This window comes from Littorina saxatilis, linkage group LG3 (assembly GCF_037325665.1).
Source record: "Littorina saxatilis isolate snail1 linkage group LG3, US_GU_Lsax_2.0, whole genome shotgun sequence".
Taxonomy (NCBI): domain Eukaryota; kingdom Metazoa; phylum Mollusca; class Gastropoda; order Littorinimorpha; family Littorinidae; genus Littorina; species Littorina saxatilis.
In genome coordinates, this window is record NC_090247.1 from 28,605,681 (window position 1) to 28,630,410 (window position 24,730).

A 24,730-nucleotide genomic window follows, 5' to 3' on the forward strand; every position below is an offset into this window, starting at 1 on the left:
TAAATATCCCATGACCTCCCTTCTTTGTCTCTGTTACTTCAGTATGGGTAGGCCTATATATGTTGTATTTTTATAGCTCAATAAATACATCATGGACTCAAAAAAATATATGATAGTGCAGATTCCGATTTGGGCGAAGAACTACTTTGCTCCCGACCTTTGACCTCGCGCCGAACAATGTGACACATTTGTATGAAGTTCCAAAATCGTATTGCACGGCTCAGAAAACCATATCAGTTGCACGCAAAAATGAATCTCAGAACTGATCTGATGTATGAGATGCAATAAGCAAACGTTTCTTTCATTATGAAAGCAATGCAGGTCGAAAAAAACGAACATTCAACTTACAAGATAACCAGATGCTAGCGAACCAAAACAAAAACACGAGTACTCTCCCTTGCTTCGTTAGCAGACGACTTTTGAGACCGTCCTTACCTGGCACGGTTGGGCTTCGCTATCAATCTATCGGCTGTTTCACGTGTTTCGCGAGCAAGTCTACTCTTTTGCCTGGCTCTGCAGTAAGTCCACATTGGCGATGAAGGTATCCGAGAACTTAACATGTGTGTATTTTTCCGTAATCCAGTCATATTCCTTCAAAATGCAATCAATCGGCGATGACAGACGTGTCGGTCGCGTTTTCCTCTCACCCATACCAGTTTAAGTTCATCCATGCAAACACACTCGCAAAACAGTTTATCACGTAGATACATTTCAAATAGGGAGCAAATGGTTAAATCTAAACCTACATATTTGTTCCCTAAAATTTGCTTCTCTAGCTGTCAATAAGCCTAATTACACACGTTCGAGAAAAACAACGTGGAATCGATTCTGAATCGAGTAAGCCAAATGGGTCCCAAACCCGTTTCGCCCGTTCTGCCGACCTGAAACGCAAAACAAAAGAATTGTGCGCTTCAACTAAATTAATTTCTATACGACTTCATTACTTTCTTGCAACTTATGAACCTTTACTTAAAGCTTTTAAATGGTCTGAAAGTAGTGTTACCGCGTACTTATCGATGCACTCATTCGTTTTATTTTTTCAGCGACGGTCACTTAGTTTAAGGTTGCAAAAGGGCTAAGTCTCGCTGGCAACAATGTTTTACACTGCACAGATCGCAACAGTGCCGCTAGTAGTCTACACTTTGTGTTTGATGGTAGAATGGGATATACAGATTACAACACTCGTGGTTTTTTATATGGCTTGTATTTCAGTCAAGACCCAGCGGGAATATCAATCGAGAGCCACTCGCCAGAGGCTCGTGTCTCCCGATGATATTCATCCGCTGGGTCTTGACTGAAATACAAGCCATATAAAAAAACCACTCGTGTTGTAACCTATACTTACAACATTACCTATACGAATACATAAAGCATGATAGAACATTGAAATGCACACACACACACACAGAGAGAGAGAGAGAGAGAGAGAGAGAGAGAGAGAGAGAGAGAAAGAGAGAGAGAGAGAAAGAGAGACAGAGAGAGAGACAGAGAGAGACAGAGAGAAAGATAGACACAGAGAGAGACAGAGAGAGACAGAGAGAAAGAGATCAAATCAATCAATCAAATCAAATTTTATTTTACGAGGGTTGTGGCATAAGCAATATAAACGAGCTTCTTTTCAACCAGCCCTCGCCCAGAGAGGGACTATTCTAATCTTGAATACATATATATATACAAACGTAAAACAATTACAAAAGATAAGCATGACAGTAAAAAAAAGAAAAAAAAAATGAAAATAAAAAAAAAGGCAGAAAAACTATTCACATGGCTATCGTTGTAGGCTATACATACATTCTTGCGTTATGAAACACTGATGCTTTATGGACAGATATGATCAATATGAAAATAATCAGAAGAGAGAGAGAGAGAGAGAGAGAGAGAGAGAGAGAGAGAGAGAGAGAGAGAGAGAGAGAGAGAGAGAGAGAGAGAGAGAGAGAGAGAGAGAGAGAGGAGAGAGAGGAGGAGGAGAGAGAGACAGCCGGAGACGGACAGAGAGGACCAGAAAAATACATGTAGAGGGCGACACGGACAGACAGACAGTGAGACAGACAGACAGACAGACAGACAGACAGGCAGACAGACAAAGAAAGAGATAGACGGAGACAACACAATGGATGGATGTACAACAAAAGCAGCCAGAGCGGTCGGAGATCTTCTGGCGGAGATGATACATCTTCATAAAACTGCTATACAAACAATACACACCGTGCGTAATACTATCAGCTTCAAAAGGATTTACGAATGTAAACATTGGACAATCCCCTCGCAGTAATATGTTTTGTTTGTCCACAGCTATAGTTCTCTTGAAATTATTACGACAGTGCACCATCTGATAGATGACAAAGAAAACACAAAATGTGCAATGTTACGAGCTTCTGAAAGCGATGACGTTTCAGTGCATTTTGTTTGCATGAGTGTGTGTTTTTTCCAACTAAAGTCTGTGCTTTTTATTTGTATTTTTTATTTGTTACGCAGCAAAGGAATCAGCTTCTATACTTTGCCGTATTTGACATATTTCCGAAAGTTGATCTTATGTCTTTCATGTCAAAATCTTGTGTTTATAACAAACTTCTAGGCCGTCTTAGATTTCAGGCCAATTACGCGTGGCAAATGGTCTGTGGTCATCAGTGAACTTGCCATGTGTTTTCAAATGACAAGATGCAAACAGGAGCAAGGAATATAAAGCAGAGAATATTCAGACATACATTCAAGACAACGTTCAGTGATGTCTGCGGAGGTAACAAAAAAGCAGAACAAGTTACAACAACAAAGAACAACCCACCAGCCATTCCCCCTCCCCCCCCCCCCCCCGAACAAAGAACAAGAAAGCCATCACAACCAAAACGTGAATCGACTTTTAGAACCATACAGTTTGTGGTAATAACACTTCATGCAACCCACCTCGTTAACTTTTTTTCTCTTGGATGATGCTAAGGCCCCCCCAAAAAAAAGGTCTGTTTACGGTAACCCGACCGACCCTAGTTTTTTCGCGCGACCCTAGACTTTTTTTTGGCATTTGGGAAAATAAAATCTTGTTTTTTTGGCAAAATAACGTAAAAATATGGTTTTTTGGAAAAAAAAAGAAAAAAAAATCCCGACCTACCGACCCTATTTTTTGGGCCTATGTTACCGTAAACAGACCTATTTTTTTTTTGGCCTAACAACTGTGTCATTTACAAGTTTTCCTTCATATAACTATTAGAAGTCACAGGAAGGTTGCACACATATACACAATCAACAGTCTCACTGCTTTCTCTGCAGGGTCATTTGTTTTTCAACAAGAAGAGCAAACGCTCGATCGAGTCACTTTCGCAGTTCTGAATATTATATGAGGCATCAGATGGACAGGAAGAAATTGCTATTCACAACACAATGAGTCACGTTCACATAAAATTTGAGCCCGGTCACTTTTATAGTTTCCGAGAAAAGCCCAACGTTAAGTTGTGTGTTGCCGAACAGAAAAGGCTAGTTATCTCCCTTGTTTTTCTGATAACGTTCGTAAAAGGCTACAGATGTAAATACTTTGATGTAAAGAATAATCCTACAAAGTTTCAATCACATCCGATGAACTTTGTCAAAGATATAAAATGTCTAATTTTTCCTTTGACGCTGACCTGTGACCTTGAAAAAGGTCAAAGGTCAACGAAACCATCGTTAAAGTGTAGAGGTCATTGGAGGTCACGACTAAACAAAATATGAGCCCGATCGCTTTGATAGTTTCCGAGAAAAGATATAAAATGTCTAATTTTTCCTTTGACGCTGACCTGTGACCTTGAAAAAGGTCAAAGGTCAACGAAACCATCGTTAAAGTGTAGAGGTCATTGGAGGTCACGACTAAACAAAATATGAGCCCGATCGCTTTGATAGTTTCCGAGAAAAGTCCAACGTTAAGGTGGTGTCTACGGACGGCCGGCCGGCCGGCCGGACGGCCGGCCGGACAGACTAACACTGACCGATTACATAGAGTCACTTTTTCTCAAGTGACTCAATAAAATGATATAAAAAAAAATTAAATACCACTAAAAATAAAATCTACAACAAATCAAATTCTGCGCAGGAAGCAGCCAGGATTTTGATTCTTGGTATGCGTCCAAATAGGAGGGATGGTCTTATCCTGTGCAAAATCCTGGGTACATCTGAATTAGGAAGTAAAACAATTTCTTTCAGGAAGACGTGCTTATTCATCATTGGCCGTACATGTTAACTCTCCTGGAGCCTTTTCGCCAAAGACCTTATCAAAATAACGACGATATACGAGGTCGTAAATTGGATCTTGTCTCGTAGTGCTAATTTTGAAAGTAAAAATTGGGGGAAGTTAGTTAAATCCTTCCTTGCGGAGAAAGGAGTAAATGCATCCGAAAGTCCTGTGCTACTGTTGGGAGGAGAAGTCGTTAAAACAATAATGATGATGAAGCCGCTTTACTTGATAAGACCTTTGCAGAGCAAAGTTAACTTCGAGGGGAAACCGATGGAATAGGGGAGACCGGGGCACCTTGGGTCATTTAAAAAAGGCTTAGTAAAGGGAGCGAGGCGACGAATGAGCGAAGCTACCCGGAAATTGTTTTGGTCCAAAGAAGCCAAGCTTAGACATTGCTCAATCTGTCTTTTTTTCTCCGCCTTTTTTAAAACGTTTTTATGTTACCATTTTCTGGCATAAAAATAACATTTCAATTTTAAATTCCATCGTACTAACTGATTTGCCACCAGGACTTGAACAAATTGATTTTAGACTTTATGAAAATGCCAGCATAATGTAAACTTTCTAATTTAATTTGTTTGCACGAAAAGTAACTTCATCAACATTCCAAACCAAAGCCTCGTCCCCCCCCTCCCCCCCCCCCCTCCTTGTCCGGTCCAGCGCTTGATTTACAGTTTTTTACACCAATTCCGAAACATATTCACGCATTTGTCTCTGAATTCCTTGTTGGTGAAGCTGTAGACCAGGGGGTTGGCCATACTGTTGATGTAGAACGACAGATGAGCGATTTGGAGAAGGTTGTCCTCGCAATCCGTCAGATTTTCACACCAGAGGTAATGCGTTGTCCGCATTAGACTGCATAAACAGAGTTCTGTATTAGAGTTATTCCTCGAACTAGCAATAGCGCTGGCATGGGTGCTTGTCGGGCTGATATTGGATGGTTGTGGTGGCGACATGGGGAGGGGGGCTGATATCATCCTCAACAACAACAACAACAACAACAACAACAACAACAACAACAACAACAACAACAACAACAACAACAACAACAACAACCAGATTAACGAACAACTTTCTATTGATTCCAGTTCGTTGTGATCGAGTAGCGGTGTGTGTATGTGTGTGTGTGTGTGTGTGGCGGGGGAGATGAGAGACTTTCGATTGATTCCAGTTCGTTGTGATCGAGTTGAATAGAATAAGAATAAGAATACTTTATTATCTCATAGAGAAATTCAGGCGTGGTACATAACAATAATACAAACAGGACATTGTTTTTACATAAGACATATAGCACTATATAACAGGGCAGGTTATAAACACACCTCCCACACTTGCGGTGTGCGTATGTGTGTGTGTGACGGGGGAGATGGGGAGGGGGGGGGGTGTCAAAGGCCATAAACTTGTCATATTTTCATCAAGACTCAACGCAGTTACGCTGCTGTGACATTGAAAACTAACATGGATTTACCAAAGTCAACTATGTCTGTAGAGTATTAAATCCTGATAGTGAGCGAGTTTTCAAAGCTTCCGCTTTCTAAGAGTTTAACACGAGAAGCATATGCTCATATGACTCACCTTCATCATACATAATATAAATCAGAAACAAACCGACTGGTACTCAAGCTAACCGCAACACGGTGGCCTAGTGGAAAGGCGTCTGCCCAGTGAGCGGGAGGTCGTGGGTTTGAACCCCGGCCGGGTCATACCTAAGACTTTAAAATTGGCAATCTAGTGGCTGCTCCGCCTGGCATCTGGCATTATGGGGTTAGTACTAGGACTGGTTGGTCCGGTGTCAGAATAATGTGACTGGGTGAGACATGAAGCATGTGCTGCGACTTCTGTCTTGTGTGTGGCGCACGTTAAATGTCAAAGCAGCACCGCCCTGAAATGGCCCCTCGTGGTCGGCTGGGCGTTAAGCAAACAAACAAACAAAACAAAAAAAAGTACTCAAGCTCCATGAACGTTTCAGAATATGATACATTTCTACTGGCTGACCCTAACCCCAATTTTGTTTTGTTCACCGATGCATACTAAGTATCTATCAGTTGCTCAGTAAAAATTAATAATTACATTTTTTTGACAGGAACTTGACCCCGGGTCACAAATTAGCTTCATATTTGAAGGATGTCAAACCCGGGAAGTGTGTGTGTGTGTTAGCTAAAGGAAATGTTCGAGGAAAAACTCAACGTTTTATTTATTTTTACGTTCATACTATCATAGTCGGCTGGCAATACGACTTGGCAAACATTGCTGAATACTACGAGTGACTTGCTTTAAACTAAGGTTAGCCATTAGGTGTAACTGGACAAAACCATTAAGTGTACCTGGTGTAAGGTAAAGGTAAAATGATGATATATGATGTACCTTGCAACAAGGAAAGGTATCCAGTCGACAAGAAACACGACGGACAGAACAGCCATCATCCGAGTGCTGCGATCTAAAACCCGAGACTTCCTGGCGCCCGATTCCATTGTTCGGAATCCAAATACTGTGGTTGCGTTCGAAATGTTAGGAACTTTGCTCCGAGATAACTGTGGAAAAGAAGTCCGTCGCTGTTCTACCGATGTCGTCCCAATGGACTCATTTTTGATGGTAAAGTCTGCAGTACAGGCTCGCTCAAATGAAACACTAGCAGATGTCGCTGCCTGCGCATCGCCAAGGGTGTTACCAAAAGAAGAAGAAGCTTGTTGGGATGCCGGCGGTTCCAATGGTAAGTCTTTTGCTTCACAGCTTGGTCTAGGGTCTAATGTCGAGTCAAGCGGTAGATCTAGGTCTTTTTTGAGCTGAGACTTGTCAGGTGCTGTGATTGTAGCTCTCCATTGATTGTTTGTTTTACTGAACTGACACACAACGGGGGACCTTGTCACTCTTCTGTCTGAGCTCCTGACTTTGACAAAGATAGACACGTAACACACCAGCAGCAACAGGAAGCCGATTCCGAAGATAGAAGTCACTATTACAAAGTGTGCAGTACCAGCCAAAGTCCGACGTGGTCCTAATGAGCACATTTTGACTTGCACTCCAGCAATAGCTGTATCCCATCTGGCGGCCCCGTAAGCGACGTTGAACGGCAAAAACAAGGCTGCAGTAGCCATGACCAAAGCCACAACGACGTACAGCGACTGTCGGACACTCAGTTGTCTGCTGTGGGGTCTGCACACTCGATTACAACGGTCCACAGCCACCGCATACAAAATCAGCATGGACAAGACTGCCGGGCAGTGTTCGGTCACCCACTCAGTCTTGCACACCCACACTTTGGCGTCGTACGCGTGACGGATGGCCACTACTTTAATAGGAATTGTGACGATATTCATCAGAAGGTCACACAGCGCCATGGAAAGGATGAACACTTGTTTACTACTGGAAGTGAACTTGAACCAGTAGACCAGGACGACGATGGTGTTGCCCACAATTCCCACAACGCCGACGAAACCCAAGTAGATCAGCAGCGGGACTCTGCTCCTGAACGACTCTTTGCTCAGGTAGCTGCGGAAATCATCCAGCTGCAATAGACACGGCCATTTAAATTCAGTTCAGACAGAAAAACGAGGATTACAGGATGGTTGTCTTTAAAAAAAAAAGTCTTTTTTTCTCAAAATTTTGAATGTATTCGTACGCCTTTTAGTAATCACACATGCAATTTAAGATTCTCATGATCATTACGTCTCCTAAGAACGTCCGTACGGAGGTAGAGAAACAAATGGAAAGACAATTCAAGTAGCACATGCAGACAACTATATAGATAGATAGATAATTTATTGCCAAGTGTACAATACATGAATGAACATAAAAAATACACGAGGAAAGCAGCTTGCTGTGTGATAAAAACAAAAATAAATAGCATTCATACATCACTGGCGCATAGCATCATACATACATGGGTAAGACAATTTGGTATCACGGTAACTAATACATACACTATACAGACATGGTGAGAACTATGCAACTCTAAGAGCTATCGGAACCACAATAAAAGTACGCAGAATAAGATAGGATCCCCCCCCCCCCCCCACTATCAACTACTGTAAGAACTGAACATGTTCCATACTGATAAAATGTACCTCTAAAACAGCACATAAAAATAAACTCTTCCAACACATCACAGTGGTTAAAGAACGACTAAAACTACTAAAACATACTAGATGTGTATTCCGGTAATATAACCAGCTGCTAAAACATAGTCTGGCTTCATCGCGTCACAGTGGTGTCACCATACTAAAACCCACTCTATATATCACAGTATGTAATGTCAGCTACTAAAAGCATACTCCTAGAGCATCCTAAAACGTGTCACAATCTGTAGAGTTCATTTACCGGTTATTAAAAGCCAGGACAGCCTGGGGGTAGAAACTGTTTCTGAGTCTTGCCGTACGGCATCTGAGGGTTCTGAGCCTGCGCCCCGAGAGCAGAGGCTGGAAGAGATGACCAGCCGGGTGTGTGGGATCCTGCATGATGGACCTACATTTCCTCATCATGCGCAGGATGTGAAGGGAGTCTATAGAGGGGAGATCTCTGCCAATGATCCTGCTGGCAGCCCTAACGACCTTCTCCAGTTTTTCTTTCTCAAACAAAGTCTGTTATACTGAGACTGGAGGTTTTGTCTAAGATTTCACGTTATCCTCCCACACATTAGGATCTTCCTACCGAGCGCGTCTGAAATGGTTTGTAAACAAATGCATGTTGGATAAAGTAGTTTGAAATATGCAGTCCGGATGCTCTGCGACCTGTGCATTCCGTGTAAAATTATGAAGCAACTTGACTGTCTTTAGCCCTAATCGGATCACAGGCGGAAGGTATCGTCCACTGGACGACTACTATCACAGAAAGACTACAAGGTACGTCACTCACCTTCGAGTCTTCTGTGTTCTTGGAGTCGCTTCTTGGGGAAAAATATTGTTCAAGACGGTTTGCCTCTTCCTACAGTCTGTGTAAGGTCAAATAAATACAGTTGAATGATTGTTTGAACTATATGCACCTTTAGTTTTCAGCTTCCGTTTGCTGCAGGTTGTTTTTAACCATCATTTGGACGAATCTTCGTTTGCGAGCCGCTAATATCCACCTTGCGTCAAATCATGCATCCGGCACCGAATATGCATACCACCGCGCATTGGTCTAAAACATTACCCAATATTGACGGACTGTGTGATGATATCTTCTGCTATGGTCTGTTGAGACAGTGATATCAAAATCGAGACCAGAGGTCGAGATTTTGATATCACTGTCGAAACAGAACAATAGCAGAAGATATCATCACACAGTCAGTCAATGTTAGATGTATTGCTAATTCTCTGGACAGTTTGTATTTACTGTAAAGAAATTACAAAAGTATTTGTCTCAATTTTGGCTGTTCCATATCGATCCTCCCTCTGATTATTATTTCTTTTTGTTCACTCTTTTCTTGTACTTTTCAGTGTTTCAAAATGTCTTTTCTTTCAAAAAGTCTTTAGTCACTTGCTCAACTAAATTCTGGGATCATTACATTTTCATATATATTTGTATGTTTTTAAATTTAGGTGTTTTTGTTTTTGAAGTGGGGAAGCAATAAAGAGGTCGTCGATATCAAAACTGATATCAACGGAAATGTCGTCGATATCACTTTTGCACTGAGCTCAGTTTTGCCCAATTGACCAATGGAAATCCAATTAACATATAAAATAGCAATATATGTAAATATTGTGCAGCAAAGGGAAGCGTTTTAGACCAATGAGCGGTGGTATGCATATTCGGTGCCGGATGCATGATTTGACGCAAGGTGGATATTAGCGGCTCGCAAACGAAGATTCGTCCAAATGATGGTTAAAAACAACCTGCAGCGAACGGAAGCTGAAAACTAAAGGTGCATATAGTTCAAACAATCATTCAACGGTATTTATTTGACCTTACACAGACTGTGGGAAGAGGCAAACCGTCTTGAACAATATTTTTCCCCAGGAAGCGACTCCAAGAACACAGAAGACTCGAAGGTGAGTGACGTACCTTGTAGTCTGTCTGTGATAGTAGTAGTCCAGTGGACGATACCTTCCGCCTGTGATCGGATGGTGTGTAAAGTGAGCGCATTTTGATGACCAGGGTCATGTAGCCTACACGTATGCAACCAATATGTTTTTCGTCGATATTTGTGTATGGGTCATAAACGATCGCCATCAAGTACGATTCGATGAAGGGTAGCAATTCAAGTAAACAATTCCTAAAAGTAAACAACCTTTTCCTCGGAGCACTTTGAAGCATTGGAGGAAAATTGACCACAGAACCTGTGTAGGATATCTTCCATACTCTATTCTGGAGGTTCACCCGAAGCAGATGGTGGGGCAGGGAATGTCAAAACAGTGACTTGCAGCTCGTAGTTCCAGCTCCTCGTTACAGAGAGGGAGTTTAAAATCAAACTGGAAATCTGTGGAACAAAGTTCTAAACAGAGGATGTACACCAGTGTGACGTGTAAAAAAAGACGTCATGCATGTTGTGCTCATAATGACGCAATACTTCCGTCTTGGACGTGCACTACCATAGCTGTCATCTAGTCGAGACACTCAGCTAGACGAGGCATTTGGCTTTGACCTTCCTACTCAGTTTGTCTCGATATTATTGAAAGAATAAAAACAAAATGTGGACCCGAAATAAGACTGAACTGGTCGTAATAATGCAGCATTCATTATTTTCTGTTGTTCGCAACTGGAAGTCACCATCGTTCACCCTTCCCTTGAGTTTTTTTTTTAAACAATAATTTGTTTTTAATTAATAAAAAACGCTCGCGCTGGACCCGAGTACTCTTCAGATTGGCTCGCTCCCCCAGTATGAAAGTTTTTGTCTTGTGCACGTTTAAGACCAAGTGATTGATCTGTGTGAATTACAGGCATTCCCTTTGCTATATAAATACATTGCATGCGAGCCGAGGATGTGCGTGGTGACTGGCCTTTCTCTTTTATGTGTAATTTGATCACAGGGAAAATGCACACACACACATTCACACACACACACACACACACACACACACACACACACACATGCACACACACACACACACACACACACACACACACACACACACACACACACACACACACACACACACACACACACACACACTCTCTCTCTCCCTCACTCCCTCTCTCTCTTCCTCTCTATCTCTCTCTCTCTCTCTTACACACACACACACACACACACACACACACACACACACACACACACACACACACACACACACACACACACACACACACACACACACACACGAGTACAGACTCATGCACGCGCACGTACACACACACACACACACACACACACACACACACACACACACACACACACACACACACACACACACACACAGTAACACCAACACATGTGCACAAAATGAACACACACACACACACCGCGCGAGAGAAAAAGACGTCAAAGACTTTTGACCGTGACGTAATCTTTTTATGACGCTATATTTCTCGTCAATGTATGACGCGTTCGGCTGTTCTATGAGACTGCCTGGCTGGCTGTGGCTCCGCGAATTCCCCCCTCCGCCAAGTCGTTTTTTTGTGGTTTATTTCGCATTTAGGTCCCAGGTAACATTATCAAGTTTTAATACGATCAATCGGACCTATTATCAAGTTAGTGTATCAACTTTTGAACGAACTGCGCCCAGTAGTTTCCCAGCAATAAGCTGTTAAGTCGAGACACACACACACACAATTAAAGTCTGCTGGACCCTTGTACTAGCGTACTCGGGGATAATACTTCAGACTAACGAAATCTCAAAACAACATGATTTCCAAAAATAATTTCCAGTGTTAATCGTGAATCGTTGGTTTTTTTAAATGCTTACGCACATCTTTGCGATTAAAATAATGTGATTAATCTTCTTCATATTTTTGCTGTTACTTTTTATACCAAAAAGCACATCTGTAACATTCAACCTAATTCTTTCGCTAATGTTTACTAAAATGTACATTTCAATATATTTCCAAAACCTGAGCACTGTTGGGCATTGAAAGAAAAAATGCTCCAATACATCAAGTTCATCCTTACAATATGTACAGTTTTTATTAGCCTTCAATTTCATTTTACACAATAAAATATTAGTTGGATAAATGTTTTGCAATATTTTCCAATGCAGTACACGTAATCGAACTTCACTAGTGACAGTGGCTGCTAAGTTCCAATTCTTTTCGTCAATTTCAAATCCTAACAGGGTGGGCTGTATTGTTTTCCTACCAGAATCTTTCGAATTTCTTTTACTGATTTAACTTTTTTCCACAAAAGGTCGGAATGTCACAGACTGAACAATTTACATCGTTTATATCGACATTTCTTAAAAGGAGATGTACAGCTGTTCGAACAACATTGTACTCAAGCAATCTATTTGCAGTGTAGCCAGTTCTTTCACACACTTCTTCATAGGAAGCAAAACGTCCATTCTCACACACATCGCTCACATACATTATACCACTTTTAATCCAATCCGCAAAAAAAAAAAAAAGTGGGTTTCCTTGACAAATTATATCTTTGTTGTTCCACAACAAACCCGAAACAGAATTACCATTATTATCGACTTGATTGTTATCAAGCCATGCCTTCAACACAGCGGACCAAAATTCCGATTTAATACTGTCCAATCCTTTAAATGGTTTGCTATTAATGTTCGCAAAAAAACACTCAAAGCGACTCCCAAAACGGAAAAACAGTGCTTTTGGGAGCCATGACCATTTCTGGTCTTCATTAGACAGAGTTAGGTTCACAACCCAGCTTAACAAAAAGGAACACTGCATCTGACGCAAATCAATCATATTTAATCCACCTTGCTTTACTTCGTTACATAAAACAGTTCTTTTCACCTTTTCAAATGCTTTTCGGTTGCAGTCTTTTTTGCGCCACACGAAGCGAAACATTAACCTATTAATTTCAGTTAGAACGTCGTCTGGTACAATCAGCGCCTGCATTAAATAGACAAAATGTGGCAGAATAAACGTTTTGAATACACAGACTTTACCAATAATGCTCAAATTCCTTTTCTCCCACACGCAGATGAGCCTTTTCGCAACATTCACTCTCTCTTCCCAATTCTCTTTCACTTTTGACGCACGCATATAATTACAGAAATATACACCTAGAATTTTCATTTTGTCTGTACATGCAAAACCGCAACACTCATTCCTACAATTCTTCCGCGACCCAAACCACATTTTGGTGATTTATGTTCAAACCTGATATTTCCGAAAATTTACCAATCAAAGCCAGGGCTTGGAACATGTCATGTTCATCTTGCAAAAACAATGTAACATCATCAGCATACAACAATACTTTCAAAACTTTATTCATTTCTCCGTTGTTCCATAATGACATACCCTTTATATTTTTGGCCTCTCAAATTTTGATTGCTAACAATTCAACTGCTAATACGAAGGCTAGTGCGGAAAAAGGACACCCTTGCCTTATTCCGGAATCAATATTAAAAAATTCAGATAACCAACCACAATAATTTACACAACTTTTTGCGTTTTTCATCAAAACATCAACCCATTTCACAAAATCAGTTCCAAAACCAAAATTTTCAAACATCTTCAACATAAACTCTTTGGAGATGCAATCAAATGCATGAAAAAAGTCTATTGACACCATCAATCCAGGCTTATAATGTAAATCTGCATGTTCTAAAACATCATCAACTAATCGCAATAAGGTTGAGACACGTCTACCTTTAATATACCCAACTTGATCCTCACTCACAACATTCCCAACAACACCAGAGAGCCGAAGAGCTAAACATTTCGCTAATAACTTATAATATGTATTGGTCAGTGAAATAGGTCTCCAATTCTTTAAATCATTTCTTGACAAATCCTTTCCTTTATGAATCAGTGTAATTGCCGCTTTACACTGTGAATTAGATATATTTCCATTCTTAAAAGCAGAGTTAAAAGACGCAAGTATATACCTTTTTAGGCTCCTCCAAAAAAACTTATAAAACTCAACTGTTAATTCATCAATTCCAGGCGCAGAACCATTATTCATACGCTTTAGAGCTGACAAAACTTCTCCTTCTACCACTTCCCCTTCACAACTGTCTTTCTGCTGATCATTTATTTCTAAAACCTTTGTTCCATCCAAAAAAGTGTCAATTTTCAAGCTCATGTTTTCCTCATCAATTTTCCGTTTATACAAATCAGCAAAATACGTTTTTTGGACGAGAATGATATCTTCTTGCGTTGTAACAATCCGTCCGTTATCATCTTTTACACTTTCCATTATTTTTGCGTTTGCTCTCGCTTTTTCTAACCCAAGAAAAACCCTTCCCTTGAGTTAAGTCCCTTTTGTTTTTCTTAGTTGTATATTCGTCCAGACGACGCGAAGCAGCTCACGGTTATTCATTATCATTTTCGTGCAGGTGTTTCAAGCTTGAATTTTGAAACTCAATAAATGTACACATTTAGGATTAAATCACCAACAAAATTAATGAACGTCTGCGGTGTTGAGTTTGGATTAAAAAAAAGTAAAGTATTTATTTTCTTTAACGTTTTTGACCTCAACGTGTGATGAGAGTTTCGTTGAGATTCAATGGGTTATACATTGCGTCATAAAATGAGCCAATGAGCCATCAGAGATGGATCAAAATGGTTAGTTTTTTGTGCTGCCAAAAATCATATATTCAGTATTAACCCTATATATACGTACTACAGTTGTTTGTAAAATGTATTTAAATATTTGCTGAATCTACTGTGTGTGTGTGTGTGTGTGTGTGTGTGTGTGTGTGTGTGTGTGTGTGAGTGCACGTGTGTGTGTGTGTGCGTGTACGTGTGTGTGTGTGTGTGTGTGTGTGTGTGTGTGTGTGTTTGTGTGTGTAAGTATGTATGTGCGCTTGTGTGAGATTGGGTGTGTGTAAAAATGTGTTGTGCAATATGACATGACAATCTTTTTAAATTTATTGTGTACAATTACAGCTTTGTATTCCATGTTTATTATTTTTATGCAGTAATTATAGTAAAATAGTCTTATGTTTCTTATTTAATCGACCCTCTTAGGATTATGGAGTTTTATGCACTGCCTTTTATAGTTAACTAAACTTTTGTATTTGAAATAGCCCATTGCAGTTGGTGTAGGCCTTAAGCTTATTTAAATCGCTTGTCCAGTATTTAATTTAATTCTCTATTTTTGTATGAACTCAAATGTTTAGTTTTCTTAGTATGTCTTGCTAAGCTAAGTTCTATTTAATCAGAGTATGTTTGCGTGTGCTTATACTTAGTGATATTGTAAAGCGCATAGTGCTTTTAGTTACGCGCTATAGAAATCTCCTTAATAAATGAATAAATAAAAATAACCTATAAACAATAGATTCAAAACTCGTTGAAATACCTCTGGTGACCCGCACATAGTTTAAAGGTTAGATTGGTGCCACTAATCGGCTGCGCCATATGACGGCAAGGGTGAGTCGATAGAGCGGTTTTGTTTTTTTGGAGTGTGGGGGGGGGGGGGTTATAGATTGCTAAACTCTCATCACAATTCGATCCGATGCTTAATTACAACCGGCAGTGATTCATCGACCAAGTGTTAAGAACACCTTGTTATAAATTTACCTGTAGATCAAAACGCAACTGGGTTTTCCGTAGCAACAGGATTTTTTTTTTAAATTTAGCATCTTGGTTTAAATAACCTTTCTATTCATTGTAACGCGAAGACGGATATAAAGTTTTAAGCTGTGAAATTTGATTCAAGCTTTACCGGTAGATCTTGCATTATCTTGCAAAAAGTGCATGTTAATTAACGTGTTTGGCATTTTGTTTACTACGGTGTCGAATGCTATTTGAGGCCAGGATAATATCCACAGTCCACAGAGAGAGAGAGAGAGAGAGAGAGAGAGAGAGAGAGAGAGAGAGAGAGAGAGAGAGAGAGAGAGAGAGAGACAGACAGACAGACAGACAGACAGACAGACAGAGACAGACAGAGACAGAGACAGAGATACACAAACAAAGAGACAGCCATATACGGACAGACAGAGAGAGTGGGAGCGAGACAAACAGACAGACGGTCAGACAGACAGACAGACCAACAGATAGATAGACGGAGATGATTAAAAGGAACATAAATCACGATAAATACAACAAAAGTAGCCAGAGCGGCCGGAGATGATACATCTTCATAAAACGGCTAAGCAAACAATAGACGCCGTACGTATCAGCCTCAAAAGGCGTTACGAGTGTAAACACGATATCAGACAATCCTCCCTGTTATGTTTTCCTCTCTCCACAGCTAGTTTTCTTGTACTTGTTACAACAGTGCACCATCTGATAGATGACAAAGAAAACACAAAATGTGCAATGTTACGAGCTTCTGAAAGCGATTATGAGTAGTAAGGAAGAGGTATGCCTCACCCCTCGGCGCAGCGCGCAGCCGCGCAGCCGTATTTTGATAGAAGGTTATAGGTTAAGGTGCCTGTGTTTAAGTAGTGATAAGGAGATATTGCGCATAAACGGTTTATTGCGTTTTATATTTTGCCATGTGATTTCATGTGCCTGTACAGACAGGGTGCTCGGTACTAATGACCACTCCAGCTGGGGTAATGACAGGATTACTACTCCCACGCCTTTTTTATTGGTGCTTAACGCGGCTGGGTTACTGAGCCGCCTCCTTTCTATTGACAGTAATTGACCCTCCCTCTGTGTTTGATTGCCGGCAGTGGGGTTCACGCACAAGGTTTTGATAGGGTATGTCATAGCCACATAGGTGTTATTTTGTTTTTGTTATTTTGTTGTTGATAGACTATGTAAGAGGTAGGGTTATATGTGTGGTGGGAATAAAATGTAAGTGCAAACACACACACACACACACACACACACACACACCTCCGATCACACACACACACACACACACACATACACACACACACACACACACACACACACCTCCGATCACACACACACACACACACACACACACACACACACACACACACACACCCACACACACACACACACACACACATATGCGCACGTTTACACAAGTACTTCCAAACAAGAAGGCACTAAAAAGTCAGACGTAAAGAGTAACAAAACACATAAAACTGCTCACGGTAGCCTTCAAGAATTATACAGACACATAGTTATTAACTTTTCAATATGATCATTTTATTATAAAAAGTGACAACAGTCTTTTGAGTATTAAAAACCAAAAAAATTAACATTTTGCATACACATACATTAAAACAAAAAGCCAAAACATGATTGTCAATGATAATTTTTTTTTGTATTCAACACCGTCTTGTTGTTTTACACTTGTCTACTTTAGATGGTTTTTTTAAAAAGCCAGGTCCTAGTTTGGTTGTTTGTCTTAATCAATCAATCAATCAATCAATCAATCAATGAGTCTTATATCGCGCATATTCCGTGGGTACAGTTCTAGGCGCTCTGCAGTGATGCCGTGTGAGATGAAATTTTATACGGCCAGTAGATTGCAGCCATTTCGGCGCATATTTACCTTTCACGGCCTATTATTCCAAGTCACACGGGTATAGGTAGACAATTATTAACTGTGCCTAAGCAATTTTGCCAGGAAAGACCCTTTTGTCAATCGTGGGATCTTTAACGTGCACACCCAATGTAGTGTACACGGGGGGAGGTTCGGACACCGAAGAGAGTCTGCACACAAAGTTGACTCTGTGAAATAAATTTCCGCCGAACCTGGGATCGAACTCACGCTGACAGCGGCCAACTGAATACAAATCCAGCGCGCTACCAACTGAGCTATATCCCCGCCCCTTAAGGACTCCCATAACTTGATGTGGGGTGACTTTTGTATTTTACAATGTTGGGTTATAGTTACCGAGGTCGTTGAAGGTAGACATACCAACCGGTTCCTGGTAGCAGTTTTCAAACAGATGGAAGCCATTTCTGTATACACAATAACGCGAACAGGCTCTACCAGGGGTACACTAAACTTTAGTTCCAGACGCAAACCCCCCACAGCGCACCAACTCAAGCTGATCTCCATCCAACATTGACGGTGACAAGTCGAATACATACAGCGTATAACCTCCGGGATAGTCTTCATAGGCAATTCCGTTACCAGCGTCACTAACACCCACCCCTGTTCCTGTGGTCAAACTAAAGAAACTCCCCACATACTGTCTGTTTTCAAAATCGGGTGTTAGTGGTTTTGCAGAGACTTGTTTTCCAGTAACATAGAGACAGAGGAAATTCAAGTTGTGAGTTTTAAAGTTGAATGGATTTTTGGTGTAGCTATCGTTAAATGCAGCGCTTTCTCCGATCCCAGTCCTACTACAACGCGTGTTGGTAGCTGACTGAGAAACAAATTGTCTAAACAGCACTGAGGTTTCCACGCGGGATCCCGTAAGATTTTATAACTACTCTTTTTAGATGGTATTTGGCTGTGGACCTCTCCAGGGTTTTTACGTGAGCAAGCCTTACAGCTGGATTTAGTTTTGCTTTTCTGACAAACAAAGAGGCGTGTGTAACCACCGTTAGGTAAGCAGGGTTAATCCGTGGCTCATCACATTAAAATTTTGTCAATACGATACATTTCTTTCTCTCCTACGCTTTGTAGTTCTTCTTTGTAAAAAAAACTACCTTGTAGTTATTCTGCGTTAGCGTCTTTCAGCTTATCGGTCACTGGAGTTGTTTTCAACACACTGCTAACTGTAAATAATTCTTCTGTTCACGCAGGTAAATAACCTTTTTTAAAGAGTCGCCGTGTTTTACTTAGTCTCACACGATCATCAACCTGTAGCCTACCTTTGGGTGTTTTTCTTTGGGGGTTGTCCGTACAAAACTTACCAAACTGTTTATTTGTTAGCGAGGCAAACTTTAATAGGTGTTGGTTTTATACTTCTGTGAAACGAATGGTTATACGCGTGTACCAGGTGTTGTAATTCTTCTACAAATCTTACACGATTAGTGTGTGTAAAAAAGCGCCACATTTTCTCTTTTAAGAGGAACCCTTGTTCTGATTTCCCCCTGATCTGTTCCATGACTGACTTGTCTTTCTTTCATACATCAGTCAATAACCACTCTGTTTTTCAACGACCACGCCTGATCAACTCAAACCAGGACTTTCTTTCTTTTCGCGGTGAAATCAGTGACCATGACATTCTAGAACAAGTTAGACTCGAACGCCCAAACTCTCGGTATTCTGTTCACACCATCATGTCTTCCAGTTTCTATGTCACGCCTTTGTCTGACTTTCCTATCGGATGAGTCTGTGGTAGTCTACCTAACTACATCACAAACACACAGTTCTTGCACAAGTTACAAAAAGACGAGCATCATCATTTTCCTTATACTGACGGTCTGTGTCTCTTTCGCTGTCTTGCTTTGCACAAAGGACCCTTGCCTCATTCTTTGCAAAAACCCACAAAAACCTTGTTCAAACAGTGGACCGGACATTCCCACCAGTTTGTCAAATTAAACAGAGACACACCTACTACAATATAAATTAGAAAAATCTGATCAACAAAACAAAAAAAACCAAAAACAAAACAAAAAAATGTTTTACAAAAATACAAGCTCACTACAAGGGGCGCGATAACCAAAAACACACCACAAGCAAGAGAATCTCTTGGTATCAGTAGTTGTCTCTTCTAATACGTTAGTAGCAACAGTTGTATCTTCAGCAGACAAGGCGTCCTCAGCCATAACTACTCTGAATACTGTCTAAGACTATCAGCTGAGATCCATGTGTCAAATGACGTTGGGTTTTGTGAAAAAGAAACAATTAACAATTAAGTGGCTCTACCCCATTTCCCCCCCATTCCCTGTCGCGATATAACCTTGAACGTTTGAAAACGACGTTAAACACCAAATAAAGAAAGAAAGAAAATGACGTTGGGTACCCAAACCAATGTACTAAATACTCTTTTTTTCCTCCCTTACCAAGTCGTTCTTTTAGTACTTTGTCAATACGATACATTTCTTTCTCTCCTACTTTTTGTAGTTCTTCTTTGTAAAAAAAAACAAACTATGTGAGCAACCTCTAACCTAACATTCTGTATGACTGCCTGTGGTACAATTCGTGTTCGGTGTAAATGTACCTTCGTCGCGATATAACCTTCGTGGTTGAAAACGACGTTAAACACCATTTGTTGTTGTAAATGTACCTGCGGTGTTTATAACACCTACATAAAACCAACAGGTAGCTATCTGAGTCTAGTTGTTAAAGCTTTTTTATATTTTTGTACATCAGCTCTCATCTCTCCCGCCTCACCAGTCGAGCTAACTCCTCCACCCACCCCACATCATTTGTCTAGCACTAATCTAAGCATTAAACCCTAATCAACCCTCGGGGTAGGCAAACCACCTCCTATTAAACTTCTCTAACTGCTGGCCACCTCTGGTGGTTTTATCGGCGAGGGGGCTCCGCAAAGAGTAGGGGTACCATTTTTATCGCCTTATCCTGACACCTCTGATAGTTATTAGCGCCATAAAAGAGAGAGGGCTCCACCAACCGCAGAGAAACCCATTTAATTGCACTAGACAGCAGTGTACGGCATCTAGATAAAACAGCGAACCTTCGTAACTAACCCACTGACTAGTGTTGGTGTTGTTGTTGTTATAATGACTGTTTTCTTTTTTTCTTTTTTTTTTCTTCGTTGTTGATAGGCTATGTAAGAGGTAGGGTTATATGTGTGGTGAAAAAAAATGTAAGTGCAAACACACACACACACACACACACACACACACACACACACACACACACACACACACACACACACACACACACACACACACACACAGAGAAGCTCTTGGTATCAGTTGTTGGCTCTTCTAAGACGTTAGTATCAACAGTCGTATCTTCAGCAGACAAGACAGCCTCACACATAACTACTCTGAATACTGTCTAAGGCTACCAGCTGAGAGCCATGTGTCAAATGACGTTGGATACCCAAAGCAAGGCACTAAAGACTCTTTTTTTTTTCTCCCTTACCAAGTCGTTCTTTTAGTACTTTGTCAATACGATACATTTTTTTTTCTCTCCTACTTTTTGTAGTTCTTCTTTGTAAAAACTACCTTGTAGTTCTTCTGCGTGAGCGTCTTTCAGCTTATAGGTCACTGGAATTGTTTTCAACACACTGCTAACTGTAAATAATTCTTCTGTTCACGCAGGTAAATAACCTTTTTTAAAGAGTCACCGTGTTTTACTTAGTCTCACACGATCACCAACCTGTAGCCTACCTTTGGGTGTTTTCATTGGGGGGTTGTTCGTACAAAACTTACGTTTGTTCTGTTTCTTTGTTAGCGAGGCAAACTTTAACAGGTGCTGTTTTATACTTCTGTGAAACGAATGTGTACGCGTTATACGCGTGTACCAGGTGTTGTAATTCTTCTGCATATCTTACACGATTAGTGTGTGTAAAAAAGCGCCACATTTTCTCTTTTAAGGTGCGCTCCAATAACTTGACGTGGGGCGACTTTCGTATTTTAACAATGTTGGGTTATAGTAACCGAGGTCGTTGAAGGTAGACATACCAGCCGGTTCCTGGTAGCAGTTTTCAAACAGATTGCTGCTCTCCGAGTATTTGACAGGTGTGTGAGGTAGTTCGTCTGCTGGTGTTTCTTCTTTTTGTTCTGGGCTCTTCTGACACGTCTGGTGGTTTTTTTTTTAACTTCTCTAGCTACAACTTCTGTTTGTGTTTTAAGTCGCTTCAACAGCCTTTCTCGGACTTTTGATCAGGCGAGTAAATTCTTTACTGGCCAAGACCACCCCTCTTTGACTTGGTCGCACGCGTCTGTTTTTTTCTGTTTCCTTGGTTGGTGTAATGTCTGATGTGGATTTTCACAAGTTTTCACCACGTTCTGACACTCGCGAAAATGGTTCGTCCCAAAGGAAACATATCAGGTTCGGGTAGCGGTGAGCTAAACAGAGACTCTTCCTCGTCAAACATCTCTTTTGTCGTTCTCAACAACAACAACAACAAAAGTGTTAAACAACTTTTACCTCTAGGAGACTGTCTTTGTAGACTGTAGTGTAGAGTAGGTGGTGTTGTCTTGTGGTTCGCTCAGGGGATTTAGTAAAAAAAATGAGACAACACCATCTTTATACATAACCTCCTTACACTATGACATCAGTTACTATTTTTTACAACAACAGCTTTAGACTTGTTGTGTTAACGCATCTTTGAAAAAAGTGCTATGAGCTTACGGTCATTTACACCAGGGTTTTGGGGGTTAAAAATAGAAATGATGTCACGGAGTCTTGTATCTTGACTCTTTTTGATGATGAAATACATTGCAAACAAACCACAAGTAGAACTTAACATCCCCTGTAATACCTGTTCGTTGGTTTTAGAACACAAACCAATGACGCATAAAAAAAACAAATAAAAAAACACCTTCAATGTCTTTGTGATTCGGTTTAAAACCAAAACTATCAAAATATTCAATATTCACCTGACCATCATAATACACACCAACCCAATGAGACCCAGCCTTATGTGCTGGGTCTGTGTTTATGACGTAAGACGAGGGGTGAAGTAAATTTATCTCAGAAGGAAGTTGGTCTCTGGTGTAAACACCCATAAACGGCCGTCTTGCCAAGGGGTGTCTTAACAGTAGGCGAGAGATCTCTAGACCATTCATGATGTAAAATCAGTGATAACCTGCCTACTACGATCAATTTCTAGCAACGAGTCCATTTCTGCATACACAATAACGTGAACAGGCTCTGTCAGGGGTGCACTAAACTTTAGTTCCAGACGCAAACTCCCACAGCGCATCAGCTCAATCTGATCTCCACCCAACATTGACGGTGACAGGTCAAATACATACAGCGTATAGCCTCCGAGGTAGTCTTCATAGACAATTATGTTACCGACGTCACCAACACCCACCCCTGTTCCTGTGGTCAAACTAAAGAAGCTTCCCACATACTGTCTGTTTTCAAAGTCTGGTGTTAGTGGTTTTGCAGGGACTTGTTTTCCATCAACATAGAGGCAGAGAAAATTCAAGTTGTGGGTTTTAAAAGTTGAATGGCTTTTTGGTGTAGCTACCGTTAAACGCAGCGCTTTCTCCCAGTCCTACTACAACGCGTCTTGGTAGCTGACTGAGAAACAAGTTGTCTAAAACAGCACTAAGGTTTCCACGCGGGATCCCGTAAGATTTCATAACTACTCTTTTTAGAGGGTATTTGGCTGTGGAGCTCTCTAGGGTTTTTGTGTGAGCAAGACTTACAGCTGGATTTAGTTTTGATTTTCTGACAAACAAAGAGGTGTGTGTAATCACCGTTAGGTAAGCAGGGTTTAGTCCGTGGGTCATCACATTAAAACTTTGTCAATACAATACATTTCTTTCTCTCCTACTTTTTGTAGTTCTTCTTTGTAAAAAAAAAACAAAAAAAAAACTACCTTGTAGTTCTTCTGCGTGAGCGTCTTTCAGCTTATCGGTCACTGCTAACTGTAAATAATTCTTCTGACCACGCAGGTAAATAACCTTTTTTAAAGAGTCACCGTGTTTTACTTAGTCTCACACGATCACCAACCTGTAGCCTACCTTTGGGTGTTTTCTTTTGGGGTTGTCCGTACAAAACTTACCAAACTGTTTCTTTATTAGCGAGGCAAACTTTAACAGGTGCTGTTTTATACTTCTGTGAAACGAATGGTTATACGCGTGTACCAGGTGTTGTAATTCTTCTACATATCTTACACGATTAGTGTGTGTAAAAAAGCGACACATTTTCTCTTTTTAAGGGGCGCTCCCATAACTTGACGTGGGGCGACTTTCGTATTTAACAATGTTGGGTTATAGTAACCGAGGTCGTTGAAGGTAGACACACCAGCCGGTTCCTGGTAGCAGTTTTCAAACAGATTGCTGCTCTCCGAGTATTTGACAGGTGTGTGAGGTAGTTCGTCTGCTGGTGTTTCTTCTTTTTGTTCTGGACTCTTCTGACACGTCTGGTGGTTTTTTTTTAAACTTCTATAGCTACAACTTCTGTTTGTGTTTTAAGTCGCTTCAACAGTCTTTCTCGGACTTTGATCAGGCGAGTAAATTCTTTACTGGCCAAGACCACCCCTCTTTGACTTGGTCGCACGCGTCTGTTCTTTCTGTTTCCTTGGTGAAAACCAAGGAAACATATCAGGTTCGGGTAGCGGTGAGCTAAACAGAGGCTCTTTCTCGTCAAACATCTCTTTTGTCGTTCTCAGCAACAACAACAACAAAAGTGTTAAACAACTTTTACCTCTAGGAGACTGTCTTTGTAGACTGTAGTGTAGAGTAGGCGGTGTTGTCTTGTGGCTCGATCAGGGAATTTAGTAAAAAAAAATTAGCCAACACCATCTTTATATATAACCTCCTTACACTATGACATCAGTTACTATTTTTTACAACAACAGCTTTAGACTTGTTGCGTTAACACATCTCTAAAAAAGTGCTATGAACTTACGGTCATTTACAACAGGGTTTTGGGGGTTAAAAAATAGAAATTATGTCACGGAGCCTTGTACCTTGACTCTTTTTGATGATGAAATACATTGCAAACAAACCACAAGTAGAACTTAACATCCCCTGTAATACCTGTTCGTTGGTTTTAGAACACAAACCAAT

At 40.7% G+C, this 24,730-nt stretch overlaps 1 protein-coding gene across 1 annotated transcript in view; it reads right to left on the minus strand.

The window, feature by feature from the left end:
* Positions 1 to 4,866: 4,866 nt before the first annotated feature.
* The window catches only part of LOC138961153 (D(2) dopamine receptor-like), a 28,583-nt gene continuing 8,719 nt past the window's right edge, over positions 4,867 to 24,730 (minus strand). Inside the window, exons 2-4 of the mRNA XM_070332752.1 lie at positions 8,569 to 8,759; positions 6,563 to 7,704; positions 4,867 to 5,053 (exon numbers count right to left, since the gene is read on the minus strand). Of these exons, the coding sequence (XP_070188853.1) occupies positions 4,867 to 5,053; positions 6,563 to 7,704; positions 8,569 to 8,759 (1,520 nt within the window). The remainder of the gene's footprint in view (positions 5,054 to 6,562; positions 7,705 to 8,568; positions 8,760 to 24,730) is intronic.